This window comes from Fukomys damarensis, unplaced genomic scaffold (genome assembly GCF_012274545.1).
Source record: "Fukomys damarensis isolate Sample0158 unplaced genomic scaffold, DMR_v1.0_HiC HiC_scaffold_36, whole genome shotgun sequence".
NCBI lineage: Eukaryota > Metazoa > Chordata > Mammalia > Rodentia > Bathyergidae > Fukomys > Fukomys damarensis.
In genome coordinates, this window is record NW_022900948.1 from 30,578,805 (window position 1) to 30,594,911 (window position 16,107).

Below are 16,107 nucleotides of genomic sequence, written 5' to 3' on the forward strand. Positions count from 1 at the left end.
TTACTGAAGGTGGTGGGCATTTTATGAGAAAATAAAGCCTCAGAGCCTGCCACTGAGAGGTGCACTCAAGTGGCTGGAAAACTTCTGAGGAATGCTTTTCTTCTGCCTCATTTCAAAATGGAAATTGCTTTTTTTGTTGTTGCTGTTGCCATGATTTTAAAGTCATACTCGCTCCATTCAGACATTGCATATGGCTGTAAAGAAGAAGTGAAAATTGCCTGTAATCTTACCCACTGGAGATAACACTGTGTACACACTGGTGTGGGTCCCCTGGAGATGTTTCTCCATGCATAGTTTTGCAGACGTATTCAATGCAAATGAGATCCTGCTGGTAGGTGGGTTTGCAGCCATGTTGTCCACTTAATAATATACCTTCCGCATTCATAACCACACAGATCCATCATCATCATCATCATCATTTTTTTTAAAGACAGAATCAAACCCAGGGCCTTGGCACTGAGCTACACCCTTAGTGCATTTAAAATTTTTTTAAAATTTTGAGATAGGGTCTCCTTGGGCAAAGTTGCCCAGGCTAGAATTGAACTTGTGATCCTTCTGCTTCCATCTCCCAGTGTGCTAGGACTACAGGGTGATCATTGTCTTTTCACAGCTGCACAGCCTCCGGAGAATTACACACCCTGTGAGATCCCATCCTGATTGTCTTGCCATCGTTGTCAACTGGCACCTTCTCCCTACCTGACTTTCCAAGGCCAGCCACTCTGGAACGCTTCTGCGCACTGCAAGGGCTTAGCGTTTCCTGTTCTTTCTGCCTGGAATTCTCCTTCCATCTTTCATACAATAAGTTTTGTTCTCTTCTTTTAACTTTCAACTGCTACGATTCTTCCTCTGGGAAACCTTCCCAGGATCCAAGGCTAGGGCTGACCTTCCTGTCACCCACTCACCTGTGCGATGGGATTCACCATCTTGGTATTTTTCACAATTGTAATGAAATAGACAGCTGTGCAATTAGGGTATGTGCTTCAAGAGGTCAGAGATGGTGTGGCCCAGTTCAAAAGCCATGGAGCATCCTGCCTGGCCTATGCAGTCATGCGCGTGGACCTACTGATCCCAGGGAAGGGAGGAGGGTGTCAGGTGTGGATGGACGCCTGTGCAGGGTGCCCACTCCCTTCCTTCCATGGGGAGAGCTCTGCCAGCTCGTTACCAGTCGGGCATCTGTCAGTGAATATGGGAACCTACGAGGGAAGGACTGGAGTATGTTCCTGGCATCTGACCCCTCTGGCCCTCTCAAGCTAGGAAAACAGGAAGCCTAGGAGAAAACCTCCACAATCACCCAGCCCAACTGCTCACTTCCTGTCCATGCAGGGACACTGGTGCTGGGACAGGGAAGGACATCCCCACAATCACACATGGTGGCAGCAGGTCCCAGGGTATGTATCTTTGTACAAAGCAACCTCTGGCTCCACCAGGCCTGGGTGGAAATCCCAGATTTCACCTGAGCAAGTCAGTTTAGTTCTGTGAGGTTCCATTTCTCCCACTGTCAACTGCGGATAACAATTTCCTGTTATCACTGGGAGGTGGTGTGTTATCACTGTGAGGGCTAAGAACACGGATTTAAGTGTGCTGGTGTGAGTTCAAATCCCGCCCCTAGCACTTCTTAGCTAGGTGACCTTGGGCAAACTGTTCAATGCTGCATCTAAATCTGTCACCTGTAAAGTGGAGACAAGCACATTCTTTTTCATATATTGCTGTGAAAATTAGGTAAGAGATTGACAGTGAAGCATTTAGCGAGGTATCTTACATAGCAGCTCTAGAAAAAAAGGACACTGTGACAATAAAAGGGTACTGCCCACCATAACGGGGGGGAGTGTCTCAGTGTCTTCTTGCCCACACCTAACATGTAACCTCTCTTGCACATGTCTTGCCCTTTCTCTTAACATGGATTCAATCAGTTTATTCACCACTAAGAAAATCTGAGAACTGTTCATGCATTACTGTCACCAAGGACACTGCACGAGGCATCACATAATGTCCTCCAGAAGAGAGAGCAGAGGAAAACTGCTGAGGCCCCACAGCCCTGTCTCCCGGCCCCTGTACCCGTCCCACCCCTTTCCCCTGCACACTCAGGCTGGGCTCAAAAGCCAGTTGGGCCCCTGATCACCGCTCCACTCCTGGCATCCAGCTGTAGCCCAAACATACACTGTCACTTATTCCAGAGACCTGGGTCCGGGTCCAGGGTCCTCGTGGGCAGTCTGTGCCTCACTAGCAAATCGCTAGCCTTCCCCAGCAGGGTGTTAAGGGTAGCTGGTAGGACTTCAAGCTTTCGAATTAATTTCTCCCTGGGTTCAATCCCTGCTCTGCAACCAGCCAGCTGTGTGACCTCAAACAAGTTGATGTAACCTCTTTGGGCCTCAGTTTCTCCAAGAAGATGATAAGGGTGACAACAGCGGACCCCACAGGCCAGCCCACATGTGAGTCAATCAAATGCTGGGTGCATAATCAGCCCTCCTCAAAGTATAACAATGCCCTCCCCTTCGCTGCTGGCAGCCGTGGACTGAGCACCGGCCCTGACTGCTCCAACCCCCCGCCCCACTCTCTCTCCTCTCCCTGCTCCATGCACCATCCCAGTCAGGGCCATCATGAGCCACCAGCAGTGTTTGCAGAAGCACAGCCATGAGGGGCTGTCTGGCCCCCTGCCCAGCACCACACATGAAGCCACTGTGCTGCAGCTCACAGCTGGGTATTAGAGGGCAGCAGCCAGCCAGGCGACCTGGCCAGGGCTGGTCCTCAGGTGGGTGCCCACTGCTCTGTTGAAGGCTGACCCAAATCAGATCCAAACAGAGCGAGTGCTCCGTGAGAACCTTTCCCTCCCACATCTCCCTCCTCCCCGCCCCTCACCTTGAGCCCACCGCTCTCTGCTTCCGAGCCTGGGTCCACACCGGTGATGTAAATGCCGAGGCCGTACTCAGCTCCTCCGCGGATGGTGAGGCCCAGGGACCGGCCATCCCCCAGCACCAGGTTTACCTGCAGGAGGTTAGAGGAAGAGGCGTCAGCCTAGGGGAGCCACAGCCCCCAAGAAGACAGAGAGTCAGGCTCAGGGCTCTACCCTGCTTCTCTAGGGCTCCTGCCACCTGGGTCTCCCACCTCCCAGGGGCTCCTGTTCTGCTGTCCATCCTGATGGTCCACTTAGCCCTTCATTCTGCAGACTTAGGGGGCACCGGCTAAGCTGGGGCAGGGGACACAGAGAGGCCCCAGACACTGCTGTGCAGGAGAGGCTCAGTTTGTGGGGGCAGAGAGACCTCAGGAGTGGTGGAATCAGAGTACAGTGGGCCAGCCCGGGGTCAAAGGCACACAGAGAAAGGGTAATGGTCCTGAAGCAGGGCTTCCTGGAGGAGGCGGTGGCCCTGGAGGGCTGGATGGGGGACACGAGTCAGGCAGGCAGGCTGAGAGAACAGGAGAGGGGCATCCAGGGGACGCAGCCAGCAGGAAAGCCACCTATTCAGGACCTTGCAGGAGGGCACAGGGCACTCAGGATGGAAGAGAAGGGGGTTCCAGGAGGGGCCGGATCTGTAAGCCTTCATTACCTGTGAGGAACCTGCCTTGGGCATAAAAGAAGGATTTGTGGGAAAAAGAGGAGGGGCTAGAAAAGCTCACACCCAGTCCAAAGGGACAAAACATCCCACAACAGGTTAACACCCAAGGAGAGTGTGAAGTATGACTGCTCCCAGGATAGGGAGGGGCCGTCAGGCATTGGGAAGGCCAAAGTCATTAGAGAAGCCCATCCATTTTTCTATTTCTAAAGGTTATTCAACTAAGAGAGCTCTGTGCCCACCACCAGGAGAAGCCATTGACATTTATCATCTCCCTGGGCAGAGGTGGTAAAGGGGAGAGATTCCGGCCCAAACTGTCCTGTGGAAGGCTCAGCTGTGTGACCTCGGGGAAGTTAAACATGAGGGTGAGGATGGTATCTGCCTGGTTTGTAAGATACCGAGAAGAGGATCAAATTAAGAGACAAACAAGCACGTGGGTTAGTCTCCAGCCCACAGGAAATGCTTAATTAACATTAGCTACCCTTGGTTTCTCAAAGGTTATGAGACCAAGCAGGCTGTCCAGTGGGACGGTGCTAGGAGTCTTCCTGGTGCAGGCCCAGCCCCCACCTGTGTGCCCCCTCACAGGCTGTGCACGTTCGTGAAGACGGACCCATGCGGCCCAGGGCAGGGAGTGCAGGTGGGAGTAGTAGGGCTGAGAATACAGCTCGGTAAGGGGCCCTGGGGCCCCAGGACCACGGCACTCGGCCTCCTGGGCAGGGGGTGCGGGCTGCAGCTGCTCACACCGGTTCCTCCCTGGAAACCAGCCTGGACCAAGGGTCCCCCCAGCGTCTCTGGCTCTCCGGAGGAGCCCCATCCGTTGACCAGTGGGCAGCAGACGTGTGTGATTCCTGCGTCAGCTAAGGACGGCTGTGCAGGGCTCTCCCAGCTTCAGACGTCTGCCCTGATGGCCACAGAGATTGCTGCACCGGGCAGGCCTATATCCTCCCCGCCCTCACAGCGCAGGCCCAGGACTCTGCACGGTTGTCAGACAGACTGCCACCAAGCAGAGGCTGGACGACAGAGTGTACCCCACAGCTCCAGAGGTCAGCCGCGTGGAGTGGGCCAGGGGGCCCCTTCTTCCTGCAGCTCAGAGCAGGGCCTAGCTCCACGTCGTCAGGTCCGCGGCTCCTCTGGGGACGCCACACACCTTGTCCGGGCCACCGCTCTCCCTTGTCACAGCTGTCAGCCCGGCGTCCTGCTTAGTCCCTCTCTGAGCCCAGCATCACACCTCCTTTCCTGAGACCTGGCCTCTTTTCTCTCAAGACGGCACTGTGGTGACACGGGCCTAACCCTATAATCTGATTTCTCAGAATCCCGTTTAGCTGAAACTCAGCTGCGCATCCGAGGCCTCGTGAGGTCCTACTCACAGTTTCCAGCAGGGGGCGGCATCCCCAGAGTGGGTGTTACTTTGAGCCCCAGCAAACTCTGGCCTCAGATTTCACTCCAGACCTGGAGCCTGGGGGTGCAGGGGAGGACGCAGGGAGAGGAGTCCACCAGGGTGGAGGGCTGAGCATGCTGAAGCAGGGACGCAGGTTGGAGCCCGGCCCGCTAGGGTCCAGCCAGGGGCAGAGACTCTGACAGCTGAGTGTGGTGTGGGGGGCGGCAGGTGAGACCCATCTGTGGGGCCAAGAAGCTTAGCTGGGCTCGGGGGAGAGGGGGCTCAGGAGGCCTTCTAGGAGCGGGTGTCTTTCCGCAGCCCTCCCAAGGGTGTGTGCTGTAGGATAGAAGCGGTGGGAGGCGGACTTCAGATGGGTCAGGAGGTGGCGAGGCTGGGGACAGAGCAGGCAGTGTGTGCCTTAAGCCCTGTGCTCTGGCAGGTCAGAACCGCTTGGTGCTGCACTTCCAGGGCATGGAATAATGGCCAGGCCTGGCTGAGTGGCAGGCAGAATGGGCCATGCCTGGAGTCACACCCCCACCCCCAGGACACCGGAGTCCAGCAGGCACAGAGCTGAGAGGGACGCGGGATGTCCCTGCAGCCAAGACCAGACCACACCCTATAAGCACTTAGGATGGCATACACCTCCCCGCCGCCCTGCACAAATCCTTTACATCAGAAGAAAATGGAGTCTTTATCCCAGAACCGTCACAGCAGTCCCATCAGCCACAGGGTAATCTGCCTCAGTCACTTGCCAGAAACCCAAGCAGCAGTTGCACAGACAGAATTCATCTAAGGAAAGAACACAAAATGGAGAGGCGGCCCGGGGCTGTGAAGACCACCCTGCTGTTACAGGTAACAGGACAGAAAAAGACTAACATGCTAAATTGGTCACTGAACTATCTCGTACGTCCTGGGCACTGTGCTCAGCACTTTACATGATTTCCCTCATATTCCTCCTCTATGCTTCTCCCGCTACTCCCGATCTCCAGATGAGGACACGGAGGCACAGCCCTCACTGAGGAGTAAAGTGATAGTCCTGAGATTTACAGCACAGAGCCTGGCCTGCCTGTGGGGCCCGTGTTTCACCAGCACCTCGAAAGTCACGTCTTGCCATTCACTGCTAGGCACCCCACGGTAGACCCATTAATAAAATGAGAATTGTGCAACCTCCCTAGAGCAGGCACTGCCAGTGACCTGGCCACCAGCTGTTCCCTGACTTGCCTTGCCAGGGAGCCCTGACTGTGTAGGAAGTAATAGGAGCAGCCCCAGAAAATGATGCCAGTCTGGGCCATCCTTTCCCTCAGGTAGTTCTGAGCCAGTTTGGGCCAAGAGACATGTGGAGGGTATCTGCTGGGGAAGTCTAAGGAGGATTTTCCACTCTGAAAAGAGAGAAGTAAAGAAAGGGAGAACGTCCTCTATCACTGTGCTTTGGACACAGCCATAAGAGGCTGTGATGGTAGGAACAGTGGCTGTGATCTTGCAGCCATGAAGCAACAAAAGGAAGGAAGGAAGGACTCCCTACCTGGCCAGCCACACCTGGGCCTCTCTAGCCCTACCCTTCTGAGGAGAACCAGAAACACCCTTCATAGATAAGCTCCTGTCACTTAGGCTTTCTGTTATCTGCTGCCAAAAGCATGAATAATTGATACCTTCTTTCAGGGTTGGGGTGAGGATGAGTCCACCCCCACTCCCACTGGATCTCCTGCTGTCTGTCCTCCACTCAGCAGCTGGAGCTGTCCAGTGGAACTAAGCTGGCTCTGTTTGCTCCTCTGCTCAAAGCTCTGCAATGGCTCCCTTTCCCTCAGAGTGGACCCCCAGACATCTGGGCTGCCAGTGCTGTCCACCTTGCTGCTCTGCCACCACACAGGCCTCCCCGCTTTCCTCCCTGCCTTGTGTGGTATCATGCACATCATCTATTTTAACACCCTCTGAGTCCTGCCACCCAGTAGCACAGGAGCCTGGGCAGCAGCCACGTCTGCTCACAGCTGCCTGCCTAGTGAACAGTGGGCAGTTCTGGGCCCTTGGAGGGACTCTCATTATTCTGAGGGAGAGACCTGGGAGGCACCTAGTACCTGGTTGGCATTCAAGAGCTGAGGCTTGTCACTAGAATTCACTGCTACAGCCCTCACCTGTGTTGCTGGTCCACACGCACCATTATTAATCCTTGGAACAGACTCACAGGGCTGGCGGGACCATCCCAGAATCACCCCAGGATGACTGACTCACCCAAGGTCACTGGGCTAGGAAGCTTGGAAAGAGGCTTCAAAGCCCACCCCACCAGCCCCAAACTCCTGCTCCTTCTGTACCAAGCTGCTTCCATCTTGTTTCTGTGGCTGCTGAAGACACAAGAGCTCCCTGCGGCTTTGTGGCCATTGGAGGGTCTGACACTCATCCAAGAATGGGGACCACTGGCGACCGGAGATGGCCAAGAAAGCACGTGACTGGATGTGGCAGAGGAGGCTGAGTCCTGCCAGGCTGCTCATCCCGGTCACCCTCGGAGCAGCCCACATGCTGACCAGCGTGTAGAGCCGAGGCTGCTGTCTGCGCCCCCACAGGGAGTGGTGACGCTGCAGATGCCGCCTGAGGACCACAGCCAGGGACACTGAGGGACCGGGGACATGCCTGCCCTGTCCTGCTGCTGGCCCACGGCCTAGGACGCTTAACCCAAACCCTGCCAGCCTTCACACCCACACTGGAAGGGGAGTCACATGGTTCTACGAAAGCTCCTTGCAGTCCGGAAATGAACACAGGAATGAACCGGGAGGCTGTGGTCTGGTGGCTCTGGGTGCCGTGTCCACCAACAGAGAGACCTCTCTCAAATAAAAAGGGGGGACGGGAATACAGGGTGATGCATGGAGCGATCCAAGTGGGAAGAAGAGGCCTGGTCCCCAGGTCCTCTGGGTGTCTCTGGGCTGTCCAACTGTGTCCAGGCTGAGCGCTGCACCCCCTCTCATCAGGATCCAGAAGACCTGATGCGCCCTGGAGCTGCCAAATCAGCGGGGAGGCGCCTGCCCCAGAAAAGGCTCTGGAGATGGCACGCTCATCCCCTGCACCCCAACACCTCATGAAGCAACCTGCATCCACCCAAGCAGTGCAGTTGCCTCCCCTGGTCTCCCGTTCTCTGTTCACCGCCCCCCTCCAGGCCAGCCTGACCCTCCTCATGCCAGCTTTCCCAGAGATGAGCTCAGCCCAACCCCGACTCCCCCAGAGAACAGTGTCACCCTGACTTCGCCCACCCGCGAGTTCAGTTTCTGTCCTTGCAGTTAACCTTGGCTGGAACTAGGAGCAGCAGGGCTGGCTCTGGTCATGCTTTCCATTTCTCCTGAACTTCTTCACCCATCCTCAAAATGGGTGAGGTGCCCCTTCTTCCTCCTGATCTTGCTAAAGGTCCCTGCACACTAGGATCCATTTTGTCCTTCTTGACCCTCTGCCAAGAGAATACCCTGAGTCTGTGGCCTGCAGGAAAAGGCCTCCCCATGTCTAATGCCCGGTTGGCATCTCCACCCTGTGGGGCTGTCTCCCTTCTCCTTCTCCAGCGTGGCCCACGGTGACACAACTTCCCTCAGGACCCACCTTGCTCTCTCTCACTGCCATTCTACTGGCATTCTCTTCCCTGTCTGCTTTCCTTTCCATGCTCCATGGCCAGTTCCTCAGTGCTGCCTCCTCCGGGGGCCTACTCTGGTCCTTCTGGGGGCCTCTTCCCTCCTCTACATGTCTCAACTCCCCACTACGCCCCTTTCACAGGACGTGTGTTCCTCCATATCCACCATATCCACCTCATGCACTGTTCCAGAACAAGTCCTCCCTAGACCAAGTGTTAGGTAGGTTAGAGTGCCCCAAACTTGCCCCTCACCTTGGTGAGGTGAAATAGGGCAAAGGCTGGCATGAAGGGAAAGTGACAGAACCGGCCCTGGCTCTAGTTTGTGCCGTGTCTCAGCTGTGGACCCAGCACTGTCACCGTTCTGCTGTGGTATCTCACACACAGGTCCACTGTGAAGATGGACTGGGAACACTTCCCACTGCCTCATGGTCACTAAGATGGCTGCTGCCAGAAAAACAGATGGTGTGTTGGCGAGGATATGGCACCGAACCCCTGTGCAAGGGATAATAACACAACACATCTGCTGGGGGAAACAATACGGTGGGTCCTCAAAAATTAAAAGTAGGGTCACCATGTGACCCAGAAAGCCCACTTCTAAGTGAATTGCCCAAAGAACTGAAAGCAGGGTCTTAGAATTGCATTTATTCACCCATGTTCACAGCAGCACCGTTTATAAGAAATTGAAGGTGCAGGCAACTCAGTGCCCATGGACAGATGAATGCTTCAATAAATATGGCCAATACTTATGCCACTAAAGGTCTGTGGCCTCCCAGTTCACAAACTGAAGCCTAATCCCCAGGGTAATGGCATTTGGGGTAGGGCTCTAGGAGATGACTAGGTCACAAAGGCGGACTCCCCATAAGTGGGATTAGCATCCTTATCAAAGAGGCCCAGGAAGGTGCCCTCTCCTTCTGTCACATGAGGACACAGTGAGAAGATGGCCACCTCTGAACCAGGAAACAACCTTCACAGAATCTGCCAGCGCCTTGATCCTGGGCTTCCCAGACTTTTACATGGTGAGAAATAAGTTTCTGTTGCTCATGAGCCATTCGGGTGAGGGTTTTGTGTCCCAGAAGCCCTCACTGACCGAGGCAATTTACGATGGAATAGTGTTCAACCTTAAAAAAGAAGGCAATTTTGGCACAGCCTCCAACATAGATGAACCTTGAGGGCACCATGCTAAGTGAAATCAGCTGATCACAGAAGAATTTTTGCCTTGAAGCCAGACAACCATGGACTGAGTCTCCCAAAACTGTAAGCCAAGAGAAACCTCTCCTCTTTTAACTTGTGGGTGCCTGGTATTTAGTCCCAGAGATGGAAAAGCTGACTAATACACATGCTAGTATGGATTTTGCCAGAATTACACCAAAAAACAACGTTAGAAATGTTTGAATCCACCACCCTCCTCCCATATAATTTCTCAAACTTTTCAAGACAAGAAGGCCATGATGGGCCACAGAGAAACACAAAATTTTTCTTCCACCCATCAGCCCCAGCTGACCAAGTGAGAACACCAAAATCTGAGGCCTGGAGACCTGTCAACCTGAGATGAGTGTCACCCTTCCCAGGGGTACGTTGGAGGTGGTAGAGACGAGGAAGCACCTTTCCCTCCCCAGAGGGTAGGGGCTGGGGAACCCAAGGCAAGCCATGAAGGGTAGCAACACAAAGGGAGAAGCCACCACACAAAATGCTACTGAGGGGAGTACACTGTGCTCCACATCTCTGCAGAGAGCAGTGTGTACGTGAGTTGGACCGAACAAGACTTAAACGCTGAAAATGTTTATTGAGCCTCTCCCATGTTCCGGGCCTACACAAGGTGACTGCATGTTAATTCAGTCATCCATGCAGTACATATTTACTAAGCACCTAATATTCCATGCACTAAGGATGTACCAGGGATCAAAACTAAGATCCTTACTTCCACAGAGCTCCTACAAGGGTGGGCAGAATGGGCCTACTGTTTTGTCCATTTCACAGAGAAGGCTCAGAGAGGAATGTGAGTTGTGCAAGGTCACCCAGCTGGCAGGTGGCAGAACCGCAACCCTGACACTATTCCATTCAACCCCAGAACAAATCTCAGCTGGGAAGCTAGTGAAGAGCCCTCTCTAGTCTTGTCTGGGCTATTTCCTGCCTCCTTTAGGGTCTGGGTTCTCCTTGGAGCACGATTCTCTCAGACGCAGCCTTCTACATCCTGATAGAAATTACTACAAGATGTCCAGGGGGCACCTTTATCTACCCTCCATTCTCCCACCCACTCAGTTCGAGCAACAACATCCTTGAGTCCACTAAGCTCAGTCCTACCTCGGGGCCTTTGCTCATCCTGTCCTTGCTGCCTGGATATCGAGCCCCCAAGATGGTACCTGGTGGCTCCTTCTCTGTAGGTCTCAGCTCACGAGTCATCTGCTCTGGAAAGCACTCCCTGACCACCTCATGGTGGCAATATTTCCCTCCCTGTCGCTCTCTGCCCTCCTGATTTGATTTCCTTCCATCAATTTTCATCATGGTTTGAATGTGTCCTTCACATTGCATGTGTTCCCAGAGCCCTACGTTAATGACATTTGGTGGGGAGGCCATCAGAGGTAATTGGGCTTAGATGTGGTCACAACTGGTGCTCCATTGGTGGCACTGGTGGCTTTATAAAAAGAGGAAGAGAGGTCCAAGCTGGCACCGTTGCTCTGTCTCTCCACATGATGCCCTCTGACATGCTATGGAGCAGAAGGAAAAGTCCCCACTGGATGTCCATACCACACTCTTGGACGTCCCAACCTCCAGATCTGAGAGCCATATAAACTTCTGCTCTTGATAAATTACCCAGTCACTGGTATTTTGTTGCAGCAACAGAATGCAGACTAAGGCACAGGTCTTACGTATCTCACTCCTCCCCGGATTATTGTCTCCCTCCACCAACTTCCAGCTCCCTGAACATTTTCCCACACTAGGGTTCCATGTCCTGTCTGCTGGTTTGTCCCCTCCTCCCATGACATCATCAGATGCACCACAGGTGCTTGAGAGTACCGGGTGACTCTCTGAGTGGATTCCAGTTGCCATGGCACTGAGCTCAGATTCCTCATCCTTAAGATGGTGGTGGTGACGCACAGGACTTAGGAAGGTCCCTGAGCCTGGAGCTCGGCCCCCTGGGAGCTCTCTGTCAAAGATAATTACTACTCTAAGCTCCTGCCCTGCACAGGAAAGGGGCTGGAGGAAAAGATGCAGTCAGCTCTCTGCCCACCATGGTGAGGCTGGCCTTGAGCATGACCCAGCCCCAGCAGCAACCTCTCGAGAGGGCTGGGCTGGAGTGAGCCTGCCGGAGGGGAGCTCATCAGGGCCCCCAGCCTGGCAACTTTGTCATCGATGCCTAGGCTGCAGCCACCTGCATACCAACGAGCTACCTCGGCTGCCGCCACCTCCCCGCGGTGATCTCCGCGTGTCTTGCATATTGACGTTTGAGCAGAGAACGCAAATCGCATTAAATAAATGTTACAGTCTTATCGACAGGCAAAGGAGAGCTGAGAAGTCTCCAGGGGGAAGACGCTGGGCCTGGAACCCCAGGCTGTGTGCCTGGATCAAGGTCTTGAAGCAGCAGAGAACAGCTGGCAGGAAGCACATTCTTGGTCTTAGGGACTCCCCACCCCATGCAATGTAAACAGAGCCCGGAGAGAAGGTGAAGACATGAGAGGGCCCATGTCAGTACTTTTATTTATGTAAGAAACAGTCCACTTCTAAGGGGAAGAGAGATCGTCAGGGGGCCTGATGCTCCTGTCTCCTTCTTTGGGTTATAGCACCACATGGTGCATTGGGCAACTACCCCTCCCCCACCAGATGGACTCCTGGTTGTTCTGTCAATCAAAGTGCCCAGGCATCTGCCTACCAATCAGGTGCTCTCTCCCTGGAATAGGCATCTGGAGGATAAGGATGGGAGGACAGATCGGCAGCCCTCTAAATTTACTGGACCTCCATTCTGTGACCTCTCACATCCTTCCAACTCATTGCTACTTAGTAGAAGTTGGCCAAGGCCTGTTACTTTTCTCACAACCCCAGATTCACACAGCCAGCAGTTCTCCAGGGAGCACAGAGTCCTAGCATCTGCCAGGTCACGAACCTGGGTCTGGACCCATGGGTAGTGCTGTCATTCCTAATTTACAGCCCTATTCCAAGCTTTGTCTCTTCTCTTTTCCCAAGGGGGTAGATCAGGGACCTGGTGTGGCCCAGCTTCCACCATTGAAAGGGGACCACCCCCAAGGGCTGGAGGATGGAGGGATTCTGGGTCCCATACTAAGTCATGGGGCAGTGCTGTTCCACCAGACAAGGTGGCCCCTGTCCTGCTATGGAAGGAAGACTCGGAGAATCACAGTCTCGTGGAAACACTGGGCTGTTTATTGTGGTGGTTTAGCTTGTGCTGTAATACATACACAAGATCCTCGGGAAGCAACTTAGGCAGAACCAGGTCCCCTCCTCCATCCTCCATATAGAGCTTCCTGCCTGGCTAGGAAGGAGTGGGGGACCTAAGGCGCCTCCCCCACCCTGCCAGCCCTTGGCCTCTGCACCCCAAAGCTCACCTTTTTCTCATCCCCGCCTTGCAGGAGGTGCAGGCCACTCCTCCGGTCACCCTCATGCTGTCTCAGAGTGCTGCCATGGGGCTGGGACAGGCCGGAGGGTGGAGAGATGCTGCGGCCCTGCGGGTCCACCCAGGTGTAGATGTGGTTGGTGACATAGCCCCCAGGGATGCGCCCTGCCGAGTATACAGACAGCACCAGCTTCTTGGAGCCCTTCAGAGCCTAGAGAGAGGGCAACACAGAGTTAGAGGGAAGGGGGGCTCTCATCCTGCCTTACAAAAACCTCACTTCCCCTCAGGACCCCATCCCCAGGAGAAGGCGCCCAGCCTCCAAGTCCCCTTTTTCCTAACTAGTCCTTAATTTTGGCCTACAGAGAGCGGAACCTCTGTCCTACCCTTTTCTTAAAGTGGTCAGAACCCAAGAAACACAACACCTAAGGATATATGTGCAGATAAGAGTTAGCCTAGCAGGCCCACAGCTGCTTTCCATAGAAAGTTCTCCTTGGAAAGCTGGCCTCTGGCTGGCGTTTGGGAGCAAAGACTTGGCATGTCCCCACCTGAAGCCATGGCTCACTGTGTGGGCAGCGTGGGTCACACTGAAGACCTGAGTTACTCCTGGGCCCTGGAAGGTGGGTACACCCACTCCCCAGTAAAACCTTGAGTGCTTTCTAATGAGCATCCCGGGTAGACAGTATTTCATAGATGTTGTCACTTTTCATGCTGGAGGAATTAAATGTGTCCTGTGTGACTCACCCACAGAGGACCCTTGGAAGCTCAGACTTTCTCTGGACTTTGTCAATGTGTCTATTCCCAGCGCTCATTTTGTTGTGTTTCCTTTCAGTGTAATAAATATTACCCATAGCTATTACTTTTGAGTGCAGGCGCCATCTTAGTTGTACATTTTCAAGTTTTGGGATGGAACAGCAACATAGAATGGTAAGCCCAAACTCTATGCCCTGGAGTAGAAGCTGAGGTCGGCCATGTTGCTTTCCCACAATGCACCTGTAGCTGTTATTCAAAGAGACAATCACTTAGCACTAGATTAACAGTAAATTTACCGCATGTTAAAGACTGAAAGTGTGCGTGTTCGGCTCACGCACTGAAGCCCTTACTCCCCACACTATGACAGTATTGCAGGGGTGGGGCTTTTGGGAAGTGATGAGAGTTGGATGAGGCCATGAGTGTGGAGCTTTTGTGATGAGATTGGTGGCTTTGGAGAGAGAGGGAGTGAGGGAAAGGAGAGAGGAGACTAGAGAGAAAATGGAAACAGCAGAGAGAAAGCTGGGGGGAGGAGATAGCAAGGAAAAGAGAGGAGAGAGAACACACACAGAGTTCCCTCTCCTTCTTCTATGTGAGGCCACAGGAAGAAAGTGGCCATTTGTAAGCCTGCAAGTGGACCTGGCCACACTTACAACCTGATTTCAGGCTTCCTCCAGAAATATGAGAAAATATGTACCTATTGTCTAAGCCAACCCATCTATGGTATTTTGTTATGGCAGCCCCGGCTAATATACCTTACAACTGGGGGCTGTCTGATTCAATAATGGTGTCACATAATGTAATTCCATGCTGCTGTACAAATCATATTTACAATCTAGGCACTGTGGTGTGACCCTGCACACAGCTACTGAGGAGGCTAAGATGGGAGGACCAGTGAGCCTCAGAATTTGAGACCTGTGCAACATAGTGGGATCCTGATTCAAAAACTCTTCTACTACTGCTATTACTAATGATGATGATGACAATTTAAAAAATCACACTGGCAAAGAGTTTGTAATGACATGGCATATAGCATGATTTAATGTTAAATGGGGTCAAAAAGCTACAAACATGTCTCATAGAGTGGTCTGTTATATTAAGAGGAAAGAAAATCATACAGAAAAACAAAACAAATAAGATGCCAATGTTTGCAGTGTTTCTCTCTGCTGTGGGAATGTGGGCAACCGATGTTTTGCACTTCCTGTTTCTCAGTATTTTCCAAATGTTCCACTAGAAGGGTACAATGCTTTCAATATCAGAAAAAAATATTATGTGCCTAAAAAGAGGGAGAGGAACATTTTGCTTTCTGGATCCCCCAAGCTCCCCCAATCTGCTGTGCTTTGCTCACCAACACTCAAGGGACAGCTGGGACCAAGGGTGTGCTTTCAGAACCTGCGGGGAGCAGGGCTGGAGAGGGGTCTTTGACAAGGGAACCTCTCCCAGAGGGGATGGAGAGCCAGGAGGCGCTGGGCCTCCACCCACGGCTGAATGCTAGTCCCCGGGACAGGGAGAGTGAGAAACAGCTGCCCTCCATGCTTGCACTTTGAAAAAACATGCTTGGGAAGTTGGGCAAAGGGAGATTTGTAGTGCTCTTTGAGCATCTCCTGGGATTCCAGGATGGAACAGTTGGGAAAATCAAATCTCTGCTAAGTTGGACCTGGGGGATGGAGGAGCCCAAGACCAGGTTTGCCTCTGCCATAACAAAGTAGAAGCCTGAGGCCAGCACACCCTCCACGGGCCTCCCATCTTCTGGCCCCTCCTCCTGGCCTACTGTTCTCTCCTCCGGGAGGCTGTGGCTCCCAGCTCAGAGGCCATTCCAAGTGGTCTGGCTCCTTTGCACATCATGAGACTAAGCCCTGCTGAGAAGGGCTGACTGTGTGCCAGGCCTGGAGGGAACCAAGTAGGAAGCCTGGCGAGGGACAAAGCATCACCACCACAATAGGGCCTCATAACGCTTGTGCATAATGACACAAGGCACTGCCAGGGACACAGTGGGTCCTCCTAACATGTGTAGCCTGCAAGAGAAAAGTCATCAGCTGGCCCTCAGAAGGTCCTCGTGACACTTACACCTGATGAAGGACCAGGCATCACCAGGTGCACAGCAGGTCCTGGGGTCAGAGACAAGGTACTGGCCAGCACACAGTAGGTCTCCATGATACTTGGGCCTGGTGAGAGACAAGGCTTTGCACATCCCCCAGGAGGTCCCAAGGAAAGTCTAGCCTGATCGGGACACAAAGTAAATAATATCACCCAAAGAAGTCCCAGCCCC

At 53.4% G+C, this 16,107-nt stretch overlaps 1 protein-coding gene across 1 annotated transcript in view; it reads right to left on the minus strand.

Annotated features, from left to right (window-relative positions):
• Positions 1 to 16,107, minus strand: part of Whrn (whirlin) — a gene marked incomplete at its 5' end in the record, with an annotated part of 86,172 nt that overhangs the window by 50,589 nt on the left and 19,476 nt on the right. The window contains 2 exons of the mRNA XM_010639468.1: positions 2,857 to 2,982; positions 13,084 to 13,302. Coding sequence (XP_010637770.1) covers positions 2,857 to 2,982; positions 13,084 to 13,302 — 345 coding nt within the window. The remainder of the gene's footprint in view (positions 1 to 2,856; positions 2,983 to 13,083; positions 13,303 to 16,107) is intronic.